Raw genomic sequence first — 22,138 nt, forward strand, 5'->3', positions numbered from 1 at the left:
CTGTAGTGGATAAACATCGGGAATTACCAGTTTGGGTCCAAAATATACATCGACAGTTAGTAGGTAGAATAAACAGTTGTTTATGAAATTCAGGGAAAGAAAACTACATTCTTCAATGTTTCTGCGCTTCAAATTCCTGCTTGCTCACAATTAAACATTTACAATTTTTGGCTCCATCGTAACTGCACGAGTTCATCACCATGGCGCCGTTCATCAACACTTCGCCAGACGAGACGATCCTAAACACGCATAAAACGGAAACCAAACATGCTATTGCAATTAGTTCTAGTGAGGTCTCGCAGAAATTTACTGTCAAAGAGATCGAACTATTGCAAGAGCTTTTTTTCCGGTTACCTGGGCTGAAGTTGGAGGATGTTGAGGCTATTTACGCCTGCACGCCGATGCAGGAGGCGATTCTGCTGAGCCAGGCCCAGGGTACTGGCGACTACATTATCCGGTCTACCTTCGAGCTGCACTCACTAAATGGTCACTCATTTGATTTACAGCGCCTTAACGAAGCGTGGCGCAATCTTGTTCAGCAGTCGGATGTCCTCCGAACGACTTTTGTATCGACCACATCCGGGAAAACTCTATTCTATCAAGTGGTTTTGAAACAAGTCACAACAGGAATTCAGCAGGTGGAATATGAGTCTGTGAACAACTTCATCGCGGCGAGCCCGGATTGCGCCGCAGATCGTGGGGTATCGCATCGCCTAGTCTTCTGCAAGACTCCTGACGGTCCCGATTGTTTGAAGATTGAAATGCACCACAGTGTAGCAGATGCCCATTCCAGCTACAAGATTTTCCACGAGCTCATGCGACTATACGACCAACCCGACGCGCAACTGCGAGGCCCTCCTTTCCGAGATTTTGTCCAACATCTCGATGATTCGCCCGACGAGGAGCAAAAATTGGATTATTGGCAGAGCTTCCTTGCCAACGTTCAGCCATCGATGTTTCCTCAGCTTCGTATTGGAGACAAGCCCACCAAATCTTTCGAAAGGAAAGAGCAACGGGTTCAACTGGACAGAGACGCGATTTTGAAACTGACCTCAAAATCCTCGCCTGTCAGCTTCTCTATGTTCTTTCACGTTGTATGGTCTGTTTTGTTGCGAGCTTATCTGGGGCGTGACGACGTGATGTTTGGGTACATCTCCTCCGGCCGCCGCAATGTGCCCCTACCCAATGTTACCGACGCCCTAGGTCCCTACATTTGCATGATGGTCGCTTGCGCGCGTATGGAGGAGGACTCAGTTTCTCTTATGGAGCTGGCCGGCCAGCTTCGTAAGAATGTTGCTCGTGGCTGGGCTCATGAACAGTGTTCTCTGGTTAGTATTCAGCGAAAAATGCAGTCTAATGGAGGTCTTTTCAACACACTTGTCGATGTTCAGAGAATTTCCAAACTGGCACATACGTCCACGGAGATGTACATGGATTTAGTACACGTTCACACTGTCGCTGAATATGACTTGGTTCTCAGCGTCGAGGACACTGGCAACGACCTGCTGGCCAGGATCAGTTATCAGACGAGCCTTCTAGGTGATGCAGACGTGGAAAATATTGCTAGTTGCTTCCTTTCAATCGTGAATCAGTTTTTGCAAGACCCACACACCAAGATCCGGTCGCTGGACCTTTCGACTGATATTCATCGCACTCAGATTGAGAGATGGAACGGCGCTCCACTCGAAGCTATTAGCGCGTGTGCCCATAATCTCATCGAGAGTGAAGCGGCACTCCATCCGGAGCTGGAAGCTATTTGCTCGCCAGGAGGATCTCTGACGTACGGTGAATTGTCCGAGATGAGTGATCGCTTAGCCTCTCATCTCATCTCTGCCGGTGTCGGATCAGGAGTGCTCGTTCCTATCTGCATGGAAAAGTCTCCCCAGGCTCTGGTTTCAATGCTAGCCATAATGAAAGCCGGAGCCGCATTTGTGCCTCTCGATCCATCTGCTCCGGCACATCGGATCAGTGTCATTTTGGCAGATACCAATGCGGCCGTCATTGTCGGCTCGCATTCAACCCTCGCTGTGATAGATGCCGTTATCCTGGATCACCAGAAGCTTGTTGTCGTTGACGAGGGTCTGTTTACGTCTCCTGGACCCTACATTCTACCAAAGCCTGCAGTTGCTAGTTATCATGACCCGGCATACGTTCTCTTCACCTCTGGCTCAACCGGTAAGCCAAAGGGAGTTGTGGTCCCTCACGAAGCACTATGTAGCAGCATGTACGCCCACGGCCGAGCTATGGCTATTGACCGGACCACTCGATCACTTCAATTCTCTGCTTATACCTTTGATGCGTTTATTGCTGAGACATTTACTGTACTTTTGTTTGGCGGCGTCGTATGTGTGCCATCGGAGGAGGACCGCATGAACAATGTCGCCAAAGCTATTAATCAAATGGGAATCAACTGGGCGATGCTGACTCCGACCTTTGTGCGTCTTCTCGACCCTGTATCTATTCCTACACTACGGTCGCTTGTTCTTGTCGGGGAGGCTGTCGATCAGGATTGTTTAGATCAATGGCTGGGACATGTTCGACTGTTCAATGGGTATGGACCTACCGAGACTTGTGTTGTATGCATCACACACTGCTTCTCGAATGACCACAGCCGTCAGCATGATGTTATCGGTTATGCAGAAGGATGCAGAGCCTGGGTAGTGGATAAAAATGACTTTAACGTTCTGTCTCCACTTGGATCGGTTGGTGAGCTCATCATTGAAGGCCCAAATATCACCAAAGGTTACTTAGGTGACCCCGAAAAGACCGCGAAGTCGTTTATCGAACCCCCAACATGGGCTTCCCACTTCTTCCACAATACGGAAAAACAACGCCATACCCCATTCCGGCTTTACCGCACCGGTGACTTGGTACGACAGCTGAGCGATGGGTCTTTCAAATTCATTGGACGTGGAGACAACCAGACCAAAGTTAATGGTCAGCGACTAGAAGTGGGCGAGGTCGAGCACCACATTCTACGCAGTAATGCTGCTGTTCAAGCATTAGTCAACGTCCCCAAGAAGGGCAAACTGCAAGGCCGATTGGTCGCGGTTTTGGTTCTTGAAGGTCACCAGGATATTAATGGAGAGGATTCTGGTTTCAGCATCGTCTCAAACGAACAGACAGCTGCGATAGCTAGTCTCCTCGCCCAGGTGCGCGATAAGCTGTCAACTGTCTTGCCCACATATATGATCCCCTCAACCTGGATCCCTGTTAAGAGAATGCCCGTGCTTCTCTCTGGTAAGATGGATCGACGCCAGATCCAAGAACGCCTGGAAACCATTGATAGCTCAACTTTGGATTCTGTACTCGACTTCCAGAGTACGGAGGCTAGCCACCTGCCCATAGAAGAACTATACGAATTCGAGGATGATGCCACGAGTGTTCTTGCCAATCAGCTTCGTGCTCTTTGGAGCGACGTGTTGAATGTTCCAGAGAGCAATATCAGCTTCCAGCGACCTTTCCTTGCTCTAGGCGGTGATTCTATCTCAGCGATGCGTGTCACTGGCAAAGCTAGATCTCAGGGACTTCATTTCACCGTGCGAGATATTTTATATCACAGCACCATCGCTGGTCTTGCTCCGCATGTGCAGCGGATGGATCAGCAGCAGCATCCAGCCTCGACCAAAATTAACTCTGACGAGGACCAACATTACCCTCTACTGGTGCAGGGATCACAGGTAGTGGAAGACATATTGCAGAAACTGTCATCCAAATTGAAAGCTTCGGGAGTTGATGAGATCGAGGACATCTACCCTTGCTCTCCGAGCCAGGAAGGTATGATCGTCAGCCAGCTGCGGCAGCCGGAGCGCAAACTCTACAATTTCGAAGTGACATGGGAGGTTTCAGCCAAACCTGGGAGCCATGTTGACCTGGATCGCCTTGAGGCGGCCTGTGGCGCTGTTATTCAACGTCACCCAATTCTTCGCACCGTATTCTGCGAGGTGGATGCGGGGGATTCGCCTTTTGTTCAATTGGTTTTCAAAACGGCCAAATCTCTTGGTGTTCCGGTAGTCCGATCGAGTCTACCACCATCGGATACCATTGTACCGGCACCCATAATTCTGGATACTAGCCGTTTCCCCTATCAATGGACATTGTGCCAGACATCTGGTGGTGTATTTTGCAAGTTCACCATGAACCACTGTGTTATTGACGGATCATGCCTTGAGACGCTCATCCATGACATAGCCATCGCCTACGGCAACGCTCAGCTACCCCGTGCCCCGCTCTATAGCAGCTTCATCGGGCATTTGCTTAAAAGCCCACTCACTGAGTCCTACAACTTCTGGAAGGCACAGTTAGAGGGTGTGAGCTCTTGCCACTTCCCCAATCTTACTCCATCGGACCGTTCCATTGCTACATCTGGCCTTATCAATGTCGTCTTCCCTGAAGATCAGGTTAATAAGCTTCGTGCAATCTGCAGAGAGCAGGGTCTTACAGTATCGACATTCATGAATACAGTGTGGGCGCTAGTTCTACAGGCCTACATTGGACAAGATGCAACTTCAGTTTGTTTTGGCTACATGTCATCTGGCCGAGACATCCCTGTTCAAGGTGTTGAGGACATTGTTGGTCCCCTCCTGAGTATGCTGGTACAGAAAGTAGATCTCCCAGCATCCAGCACGGTTGGGGAGTTGTTGAAGAACGTTCAGAGTGATATGCTAGCCGGTCTTCCTCATCAGCACTGTTCGTTGGCCAAAATACACAACAGTCTCGGATTCCAGGGTGAGACATTGTTCAATACCCTGGTTAATGTGCAGCGACATGTCCAACCGGATGATGATGGGTTAGAATCGGCCATCAAACTGAATTTCCATGACTATTCGGGCACAGCAGAGGTATGAAAACCCAATTTTCTCAGTATACGGATGAAAGTACGAATAGCTAATCAATCTATCCTTTAGTTTGACGTTGTATTTGACGTGGTTGACTCAGCCAAAGGCATCACTGCAAACCTCCTCTACTGGACTTCATGCATCTCTGAGGAGCATGCTCGCAATCTTTCAGCAACGGTGATCCAAGTATTTGAAGCTTGTCTAGGCACATCAGATCGCCAAATTGACCAGCTGGAACTGTGTTCAGAGCAACACCGTCTCAAACTTCTTGAGTGGAACCCATCATTCCCTCATTCTGTTGATGAATGTCTGCATCACCAATTCGAGGCGCAGGCTGCCCGCCGGCCCAACGCACCCGCTATCTGCACGACTGGCTTCGGGGTCAATTGGAGCTATGCTGAATTGAACGATCTTGCTACTAGATTGGCCGCACACTTGGCTACTCTTGGAGTTGGGCCTGAGACTCCAGTTCCATACTGCTTCAGCAAATCCCCATGGACTGTGGTTGTAATCCTTGCAATCCTGAAGGCGGGAGGAGCTTGTGTGGCATTAGACCCTTCATATCCCCTCCAAAGACTTAGGGACATGGTTTCACTCACAGCAGCAAGTGTGATAGTGAGCGAGGAGAAACATACAAAGATGTTTGATGATTTCGCGGCAGTTACAATTGTATCCCTTACTCCATCGCTGTGGGGTCAGGCATCCTCTCGTGAAATTTCCAGTTCGCCCGTCACTCCCAAGAATGCTGCATTTATCAACTTCACTTCCGGCAGTACTGGGGTGCCCAAAGGAAGCGTTCTGGAGCATCAGTCACTCAGCTCAGCTTTATGGCATCATCGAAAACTAGACCCTATCGGAGACGAAACGCGTGGTCTTCAGTTCTCATCCTATACTTTTGATGCTAGTTTTGCGGAGATCTTGCTGATCCTTTGCTCTGGAGGATGTCTGTGTGTGCCAACGGAAGATCAGCGCATGAACAACTTGGCTGCGACCATTCGGGAACTCAGGGTCACTTGGATGTACCTGACCCCAACCGTGGCCAGCCTTTTAAATCCCGCCGAGGTGCCGGGGCTGGAGACAATCTGCTTAGGCGGTGAACCTGTACTCGACAGTCTTGTGCGCATGTGGCTGGGTAAAGTTCATTTAATTGCTACCTACGGTCCATCTGAGTGTTCTATTGCTATCTCACGTTCCGAGGTTCAAGGGTTTGGAAATGGTCAGCTCGGCCCAGCTTCAGGAGCACTGCTGTGGGTTGTTGATCCTGCCAATCCCGACCGGCTTATGCCCCTGGGAGCACCGGGTGAGCTTTTGATCGAAGGCCCATTAGTTGGTCGTGGATACCTCCAAGATGAGCAGAACAAAGCAACATTCATTGTCGACCCTATATGGGCCCAAGCGTGCTCCGTGCCGGGGGTTCCAAACCTCGGTCGTCAAATGTATAAAACTGGAGATATTGTTCGGTTCGAAGCGGATGGGTCTATGGTCATGGTTGGGCGCAAAGATGCTCAAGCCAAGATTCATGGACAACGAGTGGACTTAGGCGAAATCGAACACCATCTTCTTACCAGTGACCATGGAATCAGACATGCCACCTGTCTGGTTGTTAAAAAGGGTCCATTTGCCGGAACCCTTACCGCTATACTGTCCTCGATGAAACTGGAGGATGCAGCTTGGGGTGTCTCTGACCCTTCCATGACTATCATTCAAGGCCCCGAAGCACAAGCACGTATTAGCGAACTGCGTACCTGGCTTGAAGACCGTGTGCCTGTTTATATGATCCCCCGAGAGTGGATACTGGTTGACACGGTGCCCGTCTCATACAGTGGCAAGCTTAATCGCCGAGCGTTAGGACAGTGGCTGGAGAGAATCAGCGCAGAGACATACGACGCCATGCAGGCCTTGGAAAACGACGCCACTATTGTGGACGAGATAATCAGCCCAATGGAGGACCAAATCCGGCAGGTGTGGGCGTCTGTTCTCAAAGTGTCAGAAAGTCGTATCGGATTAGGTCGATCCTTCTTCAGTCTGGGTGGAGACTCGATTTCCGCAATCCAGGTGTCTTCCCGACTTCGCAATGGTGGTATCCGTGTCTCTATGCACGATATCATGCAATACCGTTCGATTTGTGACATTGCAAAACATGCAGAGTATATTGATAGCTCATCGACTGCAAGCTTGGTGACCCCAGAACAGATTTCGGCTACCTCATTCCCATTCCCTTCTCTTGAGGGCCGCTTATCTGAACCGGATCTGGACATTCTGTTCAACAAGATTCAACAGGATACCGGCAGAGAGAATGTTGAGGATATATACGCCTGCTCGCCAATGCAGGAAGGTATTCTCATCAGCCGAGCAAAGCAGGATGGTCTCTACGACACTGCTACGACCTGCCAGATCATCCCTCGCCCCGGGAAAGGACCAACTGATGTGGCACAACTTGAGAGGGCTATCGCCCAAGTCATTTCGCGACACCAGGTGCTTCGGACTTGGTTCGTGGAGTGCGAGGGAGCAACGCCGTACGTGCAAGTAGTCCTGCGTCAAGTTGCGTCGCCAATTGTCCGCACTACTTGTGTAGATCTTCAGGACCTGCTCAGTTCATCGTCTTCCCCCACCGGTGTCGATGGTTCCCATAAACTTGGCTACCGATTTACCATTGTTGAATCGGCGACCGGGGAGATATACTGTCAACTTGGAATCAACCACGCGTTGATTGACGGCCAGTCAATTCAAGTTTTACTCCGTGACATTCTACTGGCCTACGATGGTGCACTGCCCATCGATCCTTCCCCACCACGCTATGGTGATTTCATCAATTATCTTGCCAGATATCCCAAGAACACCGCACTGGAGTACTGGAAGACATTGCTGGAAGATGTTCGCCCGTGTAAGTTCCCATCACTCAACCCGCACGCTAATCAGCAGCCAGCCGAATTCAAACACACACGGCGAGACCTTGACAGTAAACTCGTCCGACGAATTCACACTTTGTGCCAAGAGCAAAACACCACCATTGCAACCGTTATCAGTGCAGTATGGGGACTTGTTCTTCAGGCATATGTTGGTGCCGATTCGGTATGCTTTGGATATCTCTCATCAGGCCGCGCCGTCCCAGTACCTCAGGCCGAATCGATCATCGGCCCCCTCATTACTATGATGGTTTCCAGAGTTGATTTGAACCCTGGAATGCCTCTGACCCAACTGATTGAGAATCTGAATGATCAATTCTTGAATGGTCTTGCCCATCAACATTGCTCCTTGTCTGAGATCCAGCATGCCACAGATGGAGGAAGACAACGTGGACTGTTGTTCAACACAGCCGTTAATGTGAAAAGAGGAGGGTCATCATTGGAACAGTCTTCCACAAGCATGCAATTTGACATCTTAAATGTATATGACCCCAGCGAAGTGAGTTTTCCAATTAAGTCCTGTTCGGCTTCTTAGGTCTATACTATTAAGCTAGACTTAAATTTCTAATCAATTCGACTAACACCTTGCAGTTTGACGTCCTTTTAAATGTGGACCATACTGACCAAGAGGTCACACTTTCACTCCACTACTGGCCACAATGCTTATCAAATGATCATGCGGAACTCCTTGGCCATACAGCCGTACAGGCATTGACCTCACTACTGGACAATCTTTCCGGGACTGTTGCGGATGTGGAATTGTTCAGCGAGGCGCATAGGACGCGTCTTTTGAATTGGGTCCCTGAAGCGCCCGTGGCAATCAAATCGTGCGTGCACAAATTGGTGGAGGACAAATCTAAGTCTCAGCCAGATACACAGGCCATCTGCACGACAGACTTGTCTATGACATACCGGGAGTTGGAATCTCTCTCTTCTCGGCTCGCGGGGCACCTAGCCTACTTGGGCGTGGGACCAAATATAATGGTGCCCTTCTGTTTCGACAACTCTGCCTGGGCAGTTGTCGTCATGTACGCGATTCTGAAATCCGGCGGTGTTTGTGTGGCGTTGTCTCCAGCGTATACCGAAATTCAGGTTGCCAGCATCATTCAGTCAACTGGGGCAAGTGTGGCTGTCAGCCACAGTGAATACGTCGCGAGATTTGCAAAGTCAACTGCACGGGTTATAACGTTGGATGGGACAGGAGAAAGTGTGTCAGCCATGCTAAACCACCTCGAACAATTTCCTGTCACCAATACCTCCCCTGTGAAGCCGAGTAGCGCTGCATTTGTTGTCCTGGGCTCCAATCTGACCAGCATCTCGGATGCCATTATTCTGGAGCATTCTTCCATCAGCACAGGCATACACTACCGAGGCGCGAAAGAACTTTTGTCGACTGAGGCCCGTGTCTTGCAATTTTTCAATTACACCGATAAGACAAGCATCCATGAAATTTTCGCTACATTGGCATTTGGAGCTACTATCTGCATTCCATCTCGCTATGAGCGACTGGGCAACCTGTCAACCTTTGTAAAATCGCAACGTGTAAACACTGCACACTTGACACCCACGGTGGCTTATTTGCTTGACCCAGTTGAGATCTCTTTGCGCACTCTGGCCCTCGAGGGCGAGCCAATCCCCCGGAATCTTGTTCGTTCGTGGGCAAACCACACGAACCTTATCACAGGCTATGAGCCAGCCGGGTGCTCTACTTCTTGCTCCGCGGCCTTGCTCAGTGCATCCGATATCCTAGATGACACTCTGGGCAGGCCATCTGGTTCTCTGATGTGGATTGTGGATTCCAAGAATTCCAACAAATTGGCACCTATAGGTTGCCCCGGTGAAATCCTTATCGAGGGACCACTACTGGCACGCGGATACTTTGATCCTAACCAGACAGAAAAGGTATTTTTGGTCGATCCCACCTGGGTGCAATCTGAGTCTATGCCTGGAGCGGAATGCAGTCGCCGTTTCGTCAAGTCTGGACACATTGCTCGGTACAATGTGGACGGCACGTTGACTAGTCTTGGACCCAAGGAGTCTCAAGTCGAGGCCCACACTCAGAAAATCAGCTTCGCAGAAATTGAAGCTCAGATATCTGATCAATTTGTTAGCCACTCGGTGGCTCTTGTGCCGAACAATGGATATTGGCTGGGCAAGTTCGTTGTTCTCTTCTCCGTGGAACGCTCTCTGACACCCCATGGCCAACCATTGGCGGTCGGTGTGACAAAAGCGTCTGCTGCCCACGTCCGCGACCTTCGCAAAAAGTCGCACACCTCTCTTCCCAGCAACCTGTTGCCCCATGCTTTGGTTCCAGTGGCCGGCCTTCCCGTACTCTCCAACGGCAAGCTCAACCGCGAGAAGCTCCAGTTATGGCTAGAAGGCTTAGACGCGGACACCTGTGAGAGAGTTCTTGCGCTGGGTCAAGAAGAAAAGCAGACAAACAGTAAAATTGAAACCCAATTAGTCACCATTTGGTCCAAAGTGCTTTCGTTGCCAGAGCAAATGGTGGATATAAACCAGTCATTCTTCCGTCTTGGTGGAGACTCTATCGCAGCGATGCACGCAGCTGCACAGCTTCAATCTGAGAGAATTCCTCTTGCAGTGCACGATATTCTTCGGCTTCGAACCATTGCAGCCCTCGCAGCGCTTGTGGTTGAGAAAGGCATAGATAACTCCACCGAAGTTCCCCAGCAGCGACTTGAAATTGTCCCAGAGACCAAGAACACTGACTTCCCTCTAACACCGATCCAAAGCATGCATTTCCAAAGTCAGCCAAATGGCTTGAACCATTTCAATCAGAGTTGCCTTCTACGCTTTGGGGGAAGCGTTAGCAGAAGCTTTACCCCAGGAGAAGTCAAGTCCTCTTTGTTAGCCTTGATTGAGCGTCACTCAATGCTCAACGCACGGTTCTCGATAAATTCCGCCGGATTCTGGTCCCAACGCATTATCGAAACGTCGCTAGAATCTTTGAATTTCTCGCATTTCGCGCATACATCTATGGAGGAGGCACGATCCATCTTTACCTCGGTTCAAGATGGGTTAGATATACAGCATGGCCCACTCATCGGTGCAAGTCTCCTGGATGTGACAGCAAATGGCGCCACGGAACAGCTGTTGTTCATAGCAGTCCACCACTTGGCTGTTGACCTAGTTTCGTGGCGTGTTTTGGTCGACGATCTAGAGGCACTCTTACTACACCAGCCCTTGGCCCCGAGGCCTATGTCCTTCCAGAGTTGGGAGTCTGTTCAAAGGGAACATACCAGAAAGGAGCTATCCCCTGAAAAGGTTCTCCCCGCTAGCTTCGCACCAAGCGTTGACTTTACTGACTACTGGGGTATCTCCAAACAACCTCAAACTTATGGCACAACTATCAAAGCGCAGTTCACCGTGGACAAGGATACTACGGCCCTCCTTCTTGGAAAGGCCAACGATGCCCTAGACACTGAAACGGTGGAGATTCTTCTATCCCTATTGCTCTGTTCGTTTGGAAGTACCTTCAGTGATCGCGCATTGCCCGTTGTATTCAGTGAAGGCCACGGTCGAGAAACTCTAATCCAGGACATTGATCTATCCCGAACTGTGGGATGGTTCACAACCATGTTCCCCATCGCAATTCGCCCGACCGGTCGCCATCACGACAAAGACTCACAGATTCGTCACACTTTGCGCTCTGTCAGGGATTATCGTCGATCGCTGCCTGGCAAGGGCTGGCCTTATTTTGCTTCTCGGTATCTAAATGATCAAGGCATTTCGACATTCACAGGACATGAGAACATGGAGATCCTATTCAATTACCTCGGTACAACTGGAACCGCTACAAGCGACCGGCTCTTAGAGCAGCTTGCTATTGGAGATGCATCTGATGTTTCTTCAAGCGCAGTCAGATCAGCGTTATTTGAAGTCACTTCCATTGTGCAGCATGGCCGACTGTGCTTCCAGTTCCTTTACGACTCAAGCATGCCACGCCAGCAAGAAATTCAATCTTGGATCCATGAGTGCGAGTCGATCCTTACACACGCCGCTAAGAGTCTTGCTCAGGCTACCCCTGAATTAAGAGAAGCTGAATTTCCCCTGTTGGATCTCGGCGAGGATGTGTCCCTTGAGAGTGTCGTCCAGCGCTGCGTGTCTAGCTTTGGCTTGTCAGGCCCCGATGAGATTGAGTCTATTCACCCCTGCTCGCCCATGCAGGAAGGCATTCTACTGAGTCAATCACGAACATCAGGAGTCTACGATGTGCAGGGTGTTTGGAAAGTGGCTATAAACTCGTCTCAATCAGCGGTTGACGTGAATCAGCTAAAACTGGCGGCTCAGAGAGTGATCTCTCGTCATGACATTCTGCGCACTCATTTTGCCGAATCGCATCGTGATGGCACATCCTTCCTCCAACTAGTTCTCAAGCATGTTACTTCAGGTGTACAATTGGTCGACTTCAACACGCTTGAGGATCTCAAGCAAGTCACTTCACACGAGGAAGCCAGTGGCAAGACCCCCAGCCTCCCATACCTATTTACTATTTGTCAGGTTCCAAACAATGATGTCTACTTGCGCCTGGATATCAACCATGCGCTGATCGATGGTACATCGACTGCCCTGTTAATCAGAGATCTTGGCCTTGCATACAATGACCAACTCTCTCCGGTTGGACCCAAGTACAGCGACTTCATCGCTCACCTGCAAACTCTTCCTCAAAATAAGGCTCTCACCTTCTGGGCAGAGATGCTAAAGGAGACAAGCCCGTGTCACTTCCCTCTTCTTAATGAGCGAGAGGCCGCCGACTCACAGGCGTTCAAGACAATTGAAGTCGAACTACCAGATGGCCAGAGCAACCAATTACACGATTTCTGCCGACAGCATGACACCACCCTAGCTAACTTTATGTCAACTATCTGGGCATTGGTGTTGTCTTGCTTTGTGGGCACCGATTGCAATCGCGTCGCCTTTGGATACCTGGCCTCCGGCCGGGATGTTCCGGTTGAGGGTGCACACGAAATCCTTGGCCCAATGATTACTATGATCATTCGGCAGGCCGAAATTGAGTCTGAGAAGACAGTTCTTGGCCTAATGGAAACTATGCAAGATGAGTTCGCCCGTAGTTGGCCGCACCAACACACATCTCTTGGAGAGATCCACCATGCTTTGGGTCTAAAGGCAACTCCTCTCTTCAACACAATTGTTAATGTCCAGAGATCTACTGTTGAAGATACGGCAGCCACTGGTGATATTTCCTTTGTCCCAGAAATGGGTCATGACCCCAGCGAGGCAAGCAATCTCCCGCATCATGCTTTTCACTGTTCTTCGATTATGATAATTGCTGACTTACATGGTTTTAGTATGAAATTGCCATGAACATTAAAGATGGCAGTGAAATTTGGCTTTCTCTGGGCTACTGGGTCCGCTGCCTATCTGAGCCGCAAGCCCAATCCCTTGCTTTCACCGTTCGCACTGCAATTGCCTCCGTTCTTGAGAATCCGAACCAGTTGATATCAGCTGTTTCAATGGTGGGCAAAGAACAAATGCAGCAGTTCCAGTCCTGGAACGCGAACATTCCAGAACCTATCCATCAATGCATACATCACACCATTGAGAAACAGGCACTGATCAACCCAGAGGCGCCAGCGGTATATTCGACAGAACCATCAATGTCACTCAACTATCGACAATTTAACGAGATGGCAGATACACTGGCAAAGACTCTGGTCAATCTGGGCGTTGGTCCGGAATCACTTGTCCCCTTCTGCATGGATAAATCTCCTCTAACACCTATCGTGATGATTGCCATCCTCAAAGCTGGTGGAGCTTGTGTGGCCCTGGATCCATCTCATCCAATCCAGAGGCTACAAAGTATCATACGCGACTCAGAGGCAAGAGTTATTTTGGCGGCACCCTCACATGCATCCAAATTCATCGATCTAGTTCCCCATGTGCTACCAGTCAACGAAGATATATTCGTCCCCTCAGCCGAATTTACAGATCGAAGTGTCTCTACAGTGCTGCAGGCAGTCCATCATGGCAATCCTGCCTTCGTCATTTTTACCTCGGGCAGCACCGGTACTCCCAAGGGTATTGTTGTGGAGCATGGCGCATTTTGCTCGAGTGCTCGTTCTCACGCCCCACCTCTACGTATCCAGCGGGGATCTCGGGTTCTACAGTTCGCCTCATACACTTACGACTTGAGCATCGCTGAGACATTTACCACGCTCATGGTGGGTGCCTGTATCTGTGTTCCTTCAGAATTTGAAAGGCTGAACCGCCTTGCCGATGCTATTAACGCAATGCAAGTTGACTGGATGTTCCTCACTCCAACTGTCGCTGCTCTTGTACGGCCAGAGCAAGTGCCCACGGTCAAAACCCTTGTTCTAGGAGGAGAACATGCAACAGAGAACAACCTGGCTACATGGGGTAGCAGACCTGGTGTTTGTCTCATCAACAGTTACGGCCCTGCAGAATGTGCCATTTGGACGAATGCAAACATTGGCGTACAAACGACAGCAGACACATCCAATATTGGAGGTAGACTCGGCTGTTCTTTGTGGATCGTTGATCCTCGCAACCACGACCGACTCCTTCCAGTCGGCGCTCGGGGTGAAATCGTCATTGGTGGGCCAACGTTGGCGAGAGGATATCTCCATGATCCAGTCAAAACGAATGCAGCATTCATCCATGACCCAGCATGGGCGGACAAAGATACTGGAAGCCATCAAGCATTTTACAAGTCCGGAGACCTGGCGCGGTACAACGCAGATGGATCTCTTTGCATCCAGGGACGCAAAGACACTCAAGTCAAAGTCAATGGACATCGGATTGAGCTTGGGGATATCGACTTGAACATGGCTCGCATCCCATGTATCGAACATGCTGCGGCCCGCCTTCCACGTTCGTCGCCTCAATTGCGCGACCGTCTCGTTGCTGTCCTATCTTTGCAAGAGCTGGCAACCTCCCGGGATGGCCACGGCAACGATAGCGTCCTCAAAATTATCAATCAGCCCGACCATAAGAAGGTCGCTATTCAGCAGCTGGGGGTCATTCGAGCTACTCTCGAGCAGCAGCTTCCAAAGCACATGATCCCCAGTCTTTGGATCCCTGTAGAGAAAATGCCTCTTCTCACTTCCGGCAAGCTTGACAAACGTGCTGTCATGTCGTGGCTGGAGGCAATGGATGACGAGAGATACCAACAAATCCTTGCTCTATCCACAGCAAGCTCAAGCCCTCACTCCAACCCTGAAAACGAAACAGAGTCTGCGCTGCAACAGATCTGGGCAACAGTCCTAAAGTGCCCTGCTTCAACCATAGGCATGACGCAGTCATTCCTGAGCCTGGGTGGTGACTCCATTTCTGCAACTCAAGTTGTTTCTCGTGCCAGGACTGCGGGTATTAATGTCTTTGTGCATGATATATTGAAGCTACGAACAATTCGCAAGCTTGCACAACAGGCCGCCGATGTTGGCTCAGTTGTATCTACATCTTCCCGCGACCGATACGCCCGTTTCGCCCTGCTGTCGGTCAAGGGAGCGGAGCTGGACCAATTTGTCACTGATTGCATTTCCCGTCTGGAACTCGAGAGCCCCGTTGAGATTGAAGACATATTCCCATGTTCGCCCATGCAGGAAGGCATTCTCATCAGCCAGGCCAGAATGCAGAGTCACTACCGCGTCCGCGCATTGTTCCAGGTAGTACCCCAATCGGCCCAGCCTATTGATATCGGAAAATTGGTGAAGGCATTTGGAAAGCTTTCTCAACGCCACCAGGGCTTGCGAACAATCTTTATTGATGGAATTTCAGGCCATGACAGCTTTGTGCAGGTGGTCTTGAAACAAGCCCCCGTTCCAGTCTTCGAGGTGAACACTTGCGATACCCTTGACGACTTCAAAGCTCTTGCAGAAGAAAATGATTACGCGGTTGAGGGACCTCCGTATCGAGTATTGATTGGCCGGATCTTATCAGGCGAAGTTTATTGCCACTTGGTAATTAATCATGCTCTTGAAGATGGCTCTTCGATGCACGTCTTTATTCGGGATCTGTGCCTCGCATACGACGAGATTCTCTCTTCGGGTCCTCCGCCTTTATACAGCGATTTCATCTCATACATCCGGGCCCGTCCTTCCCAAGTCGGTATGAAATTCTGGAGGGACTACCTCGATGGTGTGGTTCCTACGAATTTCCCCATCTCGACACCAGTGGGCACCGTCACTGAACCCGCACAAATCGGCTGCATTAACCGAATGATCGAGGGTGAACAAGCAGCATCCTTACACCAGCTTTCCGAGGATCACGAGATTACGGTAGCCGACATATTCAAGACAGTATGGGCAATTGTGCTGGGATCTGTCCTTGGCACTGATTCTGTGTGTTTTGGATACCTTGCCTCTGGTCGGGATGCCCCAGTACCTGATGTACACAACATCCTTGGGCCCCTCATCAATATGCTTGTCTTCCGTGCAAGGTTGGACAAATCTACTAAACTCATCGACCTTATTCAGGAAGCACGTAATGATCATACCCAGTCCTTGCCTCACCAGCACTGCTCTTTGAAGGAAATCTTCCATGCCGTCAACGGTGGACAAACGCCTCTTTTCAATACTCTTGTAAATGTTCAGCGGGCCACAACTGCCTTCTTTGTCGATGAAAAGGACTCGACCGCAAACCGAAGTATTACTCTTCGCAATATTGCACTTCATGATCCTACAGAGGTATGTCAAACTAATTCTGTCAGCGCTTCTTGTTTTTGTTGCATAAACTAACAACTTCTAAGTATGATGTGAGTCTCGATGTGATGGAATCAAAGACACAGATTCATGTCATGGTTCATTATTGGACATCTTCCATCTCCGCAGGCCAGGCCTCTGCTCTTGCGGATACGATTCTAGCCACCATCAACCAGGCTCTCGCCGAGCCGTCACAGAAGATTGGACAGCTGGATCTCTTCAGTGACAGAGACCGCGATCTTCTTTCCCAGTGGAACCCTGTTCTGTCTCCAGATCAGGGCCGTTTACTGCATCATCTCATTGAAGAGCAAGCTGCCAGCAAGCCACTCCACGCCGTTGCCGTGACCTCCAACGAAGGCTCTCTTACTTACCACCAGCTGAATGAGATGGCAAACAAACTGTCTCATCATTTATCTCAGCTTGGCGTCAGCCCAGAGGTTATTGTGCCGTGCTGCTTTGAAAAGTCTACATGGGCAATTGTCGCCATGCTTGCTGTGTTGAAGGCAGGTGCCGCATGTGTCGCACTTGATCCCGCTTTACCCACGGAGCGCCGTAAACTGATTATCAGAGATACTGATGCATCGTTCATTCTTACCTCGGCGGCACAGTCCAAATCTGCTGAAGCTCTAGATGCAAACGTGATATCCGTATCACAAGATACTATCGACAGACTACCCCAGCCTCCAGTTGACGGCGTGCCTGACACGGGCGTCAGGCCAGACAACGCAGCTTTCATTGTTTACACTTCGGGCAGTACGGGTACTCCAAAGGGAGCCGTACTTGAGCATCGCAATCTCTATGCTTTCTCGACTGGCGATGCGATGCCCAACATGACGAGTGAGTCGAGGGTGGCACATTTCGCCTCTTACGCCTACGATGTCAGTATCGAGGAGACTATTTTGACCTTGACTCGTGGTGCTTGTGTCTGCATTATCTCGGACGATGACCGATTGGCGGATCTTCCTGGTGCATTAAATCAACTTCAAGTTAATTGGGCCGATTTGACCCCTACTGTTCTACGCATGCTGGAACCCAGGAACCTACCATACCTGAAGACCGTGGTTCTCGGTGGCGAGTTACTGACTGATGATGTGATCGCGAAATGGCACAACAATGTCCAAATATTCAACTCTTACGGGCCTTGTGAATGTGCCATTGCTTGTTGCGCGACAGAGGCTCTGAAAATAGGTGACCGTGGAGCTATCATCGGGAAGCCGAAGCAGGCAAACATATGGATTGTCGATGCTGAGGATGACCAACGGATGGTTCCCGTGGGGGCTATTGGCGAGCTCTGTATCACAGGGCCCCTTGTTGGTCGAGGTTATTTGAAAGATCCGGTCAAGACCAAAGCCGCGTTCATTGACGCTCCTTCTTGGGCCCGAGGATCCGACACTAATTTCCCGTGTCGCTTCTACAAGACTGGCGATCTTGCCCGCTGGAACGCCGATGGTACCATTACCTACATGGGCCGCAAAGACAACCAGACCAAGATTCATGGGCAGCGAATTGAGTTGGGCGAGATTGAGTATCAAGTCACTTCTGGTGCGGATGCCCGCATCAGCGGCGTTGTGGCCGCCGTTCCGTCCAGCGGCAGACTTAAGCAGCGCCTGGTTGTTTTGATGGCCGTTGGGGATGAACAGCCGTCAATGCATCAAGATAGCAGCATTCATCGCATCACGGATCAAGAACAACTCTCTATAGCTCGTCGGGAACTTGTCAACCTCAGTACCTCCCTAAAGAAGAACTTACCACAGCACATGGTGCCAAACCTGTGGATATTTGTCTACAAGATTCCTACTCTCCCGTCTGGGAAAACCAATCGTCGTCTCGTCAATCAATGGCTGGATTCAATGGACCAAGAAACATACACAGACATTGTGGCTTCTTCTCAGGAACCCACGGCCGTCGTACCACCTTCATCTGAGATGGAAAAAACACTTCTGGAACTTTTGAGTCAGATTCTTGACTTGCCTGCTCCAAGCATAAGCATGGACCAGAGTTTCGTCGCTCTGGGCGGTGACTCGGTGCTTGCGATGAAATTTTTGGCTCGCTGCCGTGCAAATGGTATTATTGCCCAGTTACGAGACGTGTTTCAGCAGACCTCAATCAGCGCTCTCGCGTCTTGTTGCACGGTTTCGAACACTCCAACAACCGATAAAAGGATTGCTGGGCTGACTACCTCCCATACCACGAGTATTCAAGAAGACTTGGGTATTAATAATGCCAATGTGGAAGATATATACCCAGCATCTCCGATGCAAGAAAGCATCGTCCGCGTTCAACAGACAAGAAATGCGTGGTATGCCAACTGGGTGGTGGAGATTCGGCCTTCGTCAAAGGACTCACCACCAGTGCAAATGGCCGATGTTGCCAAGAGCTGGCAACAGGTTGTCAATATGCATCCCATTCTACGAACCTTCTTCCAGACTGGTACTCAGTCTGGTCAGGTTTACCAGGTGGTCCTTCGAGATTTCTCGGCACCCATTTCCTATCTTGCAGAGTCGCCTGACGCCGTCAACGATTTCGAGTTACTTCCTGATATGCCAGCCGATGGCACGCCTCCACATCGCATAGTACTGGCCGAGAGTGCTTCTGGGGCAGTTTTGCTACAATTGCAAATCAGTCATGCTCTGTATGATGCTGTTTCACTCTCCATCTTGTGGCATGATCTTCAAGTGGCATACACACAAGGCCTATCCAAAGAACCGCGCCCAGCCTACCGGAGCTTTATCTCCTACTTGGGCAGTTTGGACCGTTCCCAAACAATAGCCTTCTGGAGGGACCATCTGACAAGCGCTCAATCATGCCAGTTCCCCTCGAACAACAAGTCACCATCCGCAGATGGACACATTTCCGAGTCCTTCACCAGTGCTACAGTTCCCTTCCACAAGACAGATCAAGTCCGGGCATTGTGCAAAAAGTACGCAATCACCACAGCCAATTTGTTCCAGGCAGTCTGGGCTCTGGTCCTGCGCCAGTATACCGGTTTGGATGATGTCTGCTTTGGATTTATGCTCTCGGGTCGGGACGCACCCATACCTTCGGTGGATGCCATCGCCGGCCCATTGATCAACCTCATGCCCTGCCGAGTAAAGATGAGCCAGGAAACCAAGCTTGAAAGCCTGTTCCTTGAATTACAGACAAATCTCGCCGAGACCTTGATGGTAAGAACCCAGACATCTTCATATAAGCTCTTTGTGCAAATACTGATGTTACTTCGTTCCTTCTTAGAATCAAAACTGCTCGTTGGAGGATATACATCACGCAGTGAAGGCGGGGCAGCCTCTCTTTAACACCTTCCTCAATATGCAGCGCGTGACCGCCCAGGCTCCCTATTCCCAGAGCAGCATTCAATTTGATGAAGTTCGAGGGTATATGACAGACGAGGTAAGTCAATCTCCTTTGCAATTTCTAAACAGAGTACGAGGCCTAATCTCTTTTTCTACTGCTATAGTATGCAATTTCTGTTTACGTCGTTGACAGTGATGATGGAATTTCCATCTCCATGTCTTACTGGACATCAGTTCTGTCCCCAGAGCAGGTTGAGAAGTTGTCGCAGGTTATCCAGAACACTTTGGACCTTCTTTTTGAGAGTAGGGAAGACCATCCCTTGTCTCTGCCATCTCCCTAGCTGGGAAGGCTACTTGTGCTATAGATGTTATACATCATCTGTAGTTAGATTCTGTACATCTATTGGATAGCTGAATTGAACTTGTGCGCGTATCTTTATTTTCCCCAAAATTGCAACAAGAATAGTCGTCCACTTCTACGGCCTTGTCACTCTTTTATAACCAGCGGTAATTCTGGACCACCCGCGGACATCTCAGTGGCGTCATGATATACAGAGACAAGCGAGAAAGCCCGTGCAACCAAGGGCTACAAAATAGGGGCTAAGGTGTGCAATTCCAGACCCTGAACCCAACAAAGTACCATGGTAAGTACTGTCATTTAGCGTAGTAATGGACGGCCAGTGATGGAGCCAATTCTCAATCATGCACATCGCTATAAGCGACCATGGATCTTATGTAGGCATATAGCAAACGTTTCAACTAATTCCATACATACGTTGCATTGAACCCATTTTGACGCGAAGAGTTAATTGAACCAAGAAATAAGGACACAATCGCTCGTAGTAAAAGAAAACAGGATATTTAATCATTCCGTGGCCATCCATTCAATACCATGGTCAACTTTTCCCCACCCTGGAGCTCCTCCTTCCGCTGCTTCAGCTCTTCCACGTCCCAGTTACTCCAAATGACCTTCCCCTTTAAAAAGGCCCCCTCTGGACTAGCAGCCCAGACCATGAAATGGCCTGGCAAGTCGATGTGATCAAATGGAATGGAGTTGTCACTGCCTAGCCCCCCCTTGGCAGACTTGGCATTCATATCCGTAGCTACATAGCCCGGATGCACATTCATGACGCGCAGATCCGGGGTTTCCGCCTGTACGGCCTCAAAGAATTTCAGCGCCGCAGTCTTACTCGTCTGGTAACCTGAATAGTTGGGCATTGAGGGCATATGAACGGCACCGGTAGTGACGTGGATGAGCACGGCATTGGACGGGGCGGCGGTCGCAAGGAAGGCCTGTGTAGTCACAAGGTTCCCCACAACATTAGTGGTCAGTCCCTGGGCGAAATCCGAAACGACCGTATCCTTGATTGGCACTGCCTCCGGTAGGAAGGCCGCGTTTGAGATGAATATGTCAATGGGTCCGAACGTTGCTTTCGTATCCTGGAAGGCAGCATTGACAGCCGAAGCATCGGTGATGTCCGCCACGAAGGTGAGGACTTTTAATCCGCTATGTGTGGATTCGAGAGTTGATTTGGTCTTTTCGAGGGTTGATTGGGTCCGTCCGAGAAGAGCAATCTGTGTACTTCCTGCAACTGCAAATGCTTCGGCAATGCGAGGCCCAATTCCTGATCCGCCGCCAGTGATGAGAATTGTCTTGCCGGCGGCGCTCAGAGCTGGCAGGTTCGGATCAATCCCTGGGTAGGGAGCAGTGTGATGCTTTAGGGTGAAGGGTGGGAATCCCATGTTGGGCCGCTGGGGGAAAAAAAGCTACCGTAACGGCTTTGTGTCGAAAGGAAATTGTCGTTGGATGTCAATAATAAGAAATGTTGGGGATATTTCCTCCATAAGACTTGACATTTAAATCCTTTAACAACTTGGTAACAAGTTGGAATACAGAAGATATTTCCTTTAGACCCGTTATTATCTCCAGTTATCTCCATCTGATAGTTGGTTACGTGTGAATGACGTCACTTTGAAAGTAACCGTGGAGCCTTCTTGCTTTTTAGTCTTATAAACACTACTCTGTATACTTCCATCCTCTGTTCATTTTAATATCTCACTTTAATGCCAGTACTTGAAAACATCGGCTAAAGGCGTATATGAACTTCAATCAAAATAAATTAAAAACTGTTGTCATTTGCCTACATAGCATATATGTTTACGATGCAAATTAAGGGTATAGTAATTAATTGAAATTAGTATGTTGGGTTTGCTAAAGTTGCATCAGTGAGATATATATTTGATGGGGTGCGGGCCGTACGGAGACTTTGCGGGCCCCAACCATGATCTTGGTGGGGTTGTCTATCAGCCCAGAGGCTGTATTTTCAGTATTCCACGACTCGCTGAAATCCAATATGTTATAAGTATTCCTAGGTACAGCTAGGGATTGTTTCCTAATACGA

General features: G+C 49.7%; 2 protein-coding genes across 2 annotated transcripts; one reads left to right on the top strand and one right to left on the bottom strand.

The window, feature by feature from the left end:
- Positions 1-200: 200 nt before the first annotated feature.
- N7487_007693 (AMP-dependent synthetase/ligase) lies at positions 201-20,077 on the top strand (the record flags this gene model as incomplete). The annotated part of the gene is made up of 7 exons (XM_056875423.1): positions 201-4,841; positions 4,908-8,243; positions 8,336-12,973; positions 13,075-16,431; positions 16,494-19,610; positions 19,678-19,833; positions 19,901-20,077. 7 exons carry the CDS (start codon positions 201-203, stop codon positions 20,075-20,077), a joined length of 19,422 nt encoding a protein of 6,473 aa, XP_056727611.1.
- Positions 20,078-20,597: 520 nt separating this feature from the next.
- N7487_007694 (SDR family NAD(P)-dependent oxidoreductase) lies at positions 20,598-21,479 on the bottom strand (the record flags this gene model as incomplete). Its single annotated transcript, XM_056875424.1, has 1 exon — positions 20,598-21,479. The coding sequence occupies one exon, from the start codon at positions 21,477-21,479 to the stop codon at positions 20,598-20,600; it is 882 nt and encodes a 293-aa protein (XP_056727612.1).
- Between the last annotated feature and the right edge of the window lie 659 nt (positions 21,480-22,138).

The sequence above is a fragment of the Penicillium crustosum genome (assembly GCF_028827405.1).
Source record: "Penicillium crustosum strain IBT 35664 chromosome Unknown utg000003l_segment0_segment0, whole genome shotgun sequence".
Lineage (NCBI taxonomy): Eukaryota > Fungi > Ascomycota > Eurotiomycetes > Eurotiales > Aspergillaceae > Penicillium > Penicillium crustosum.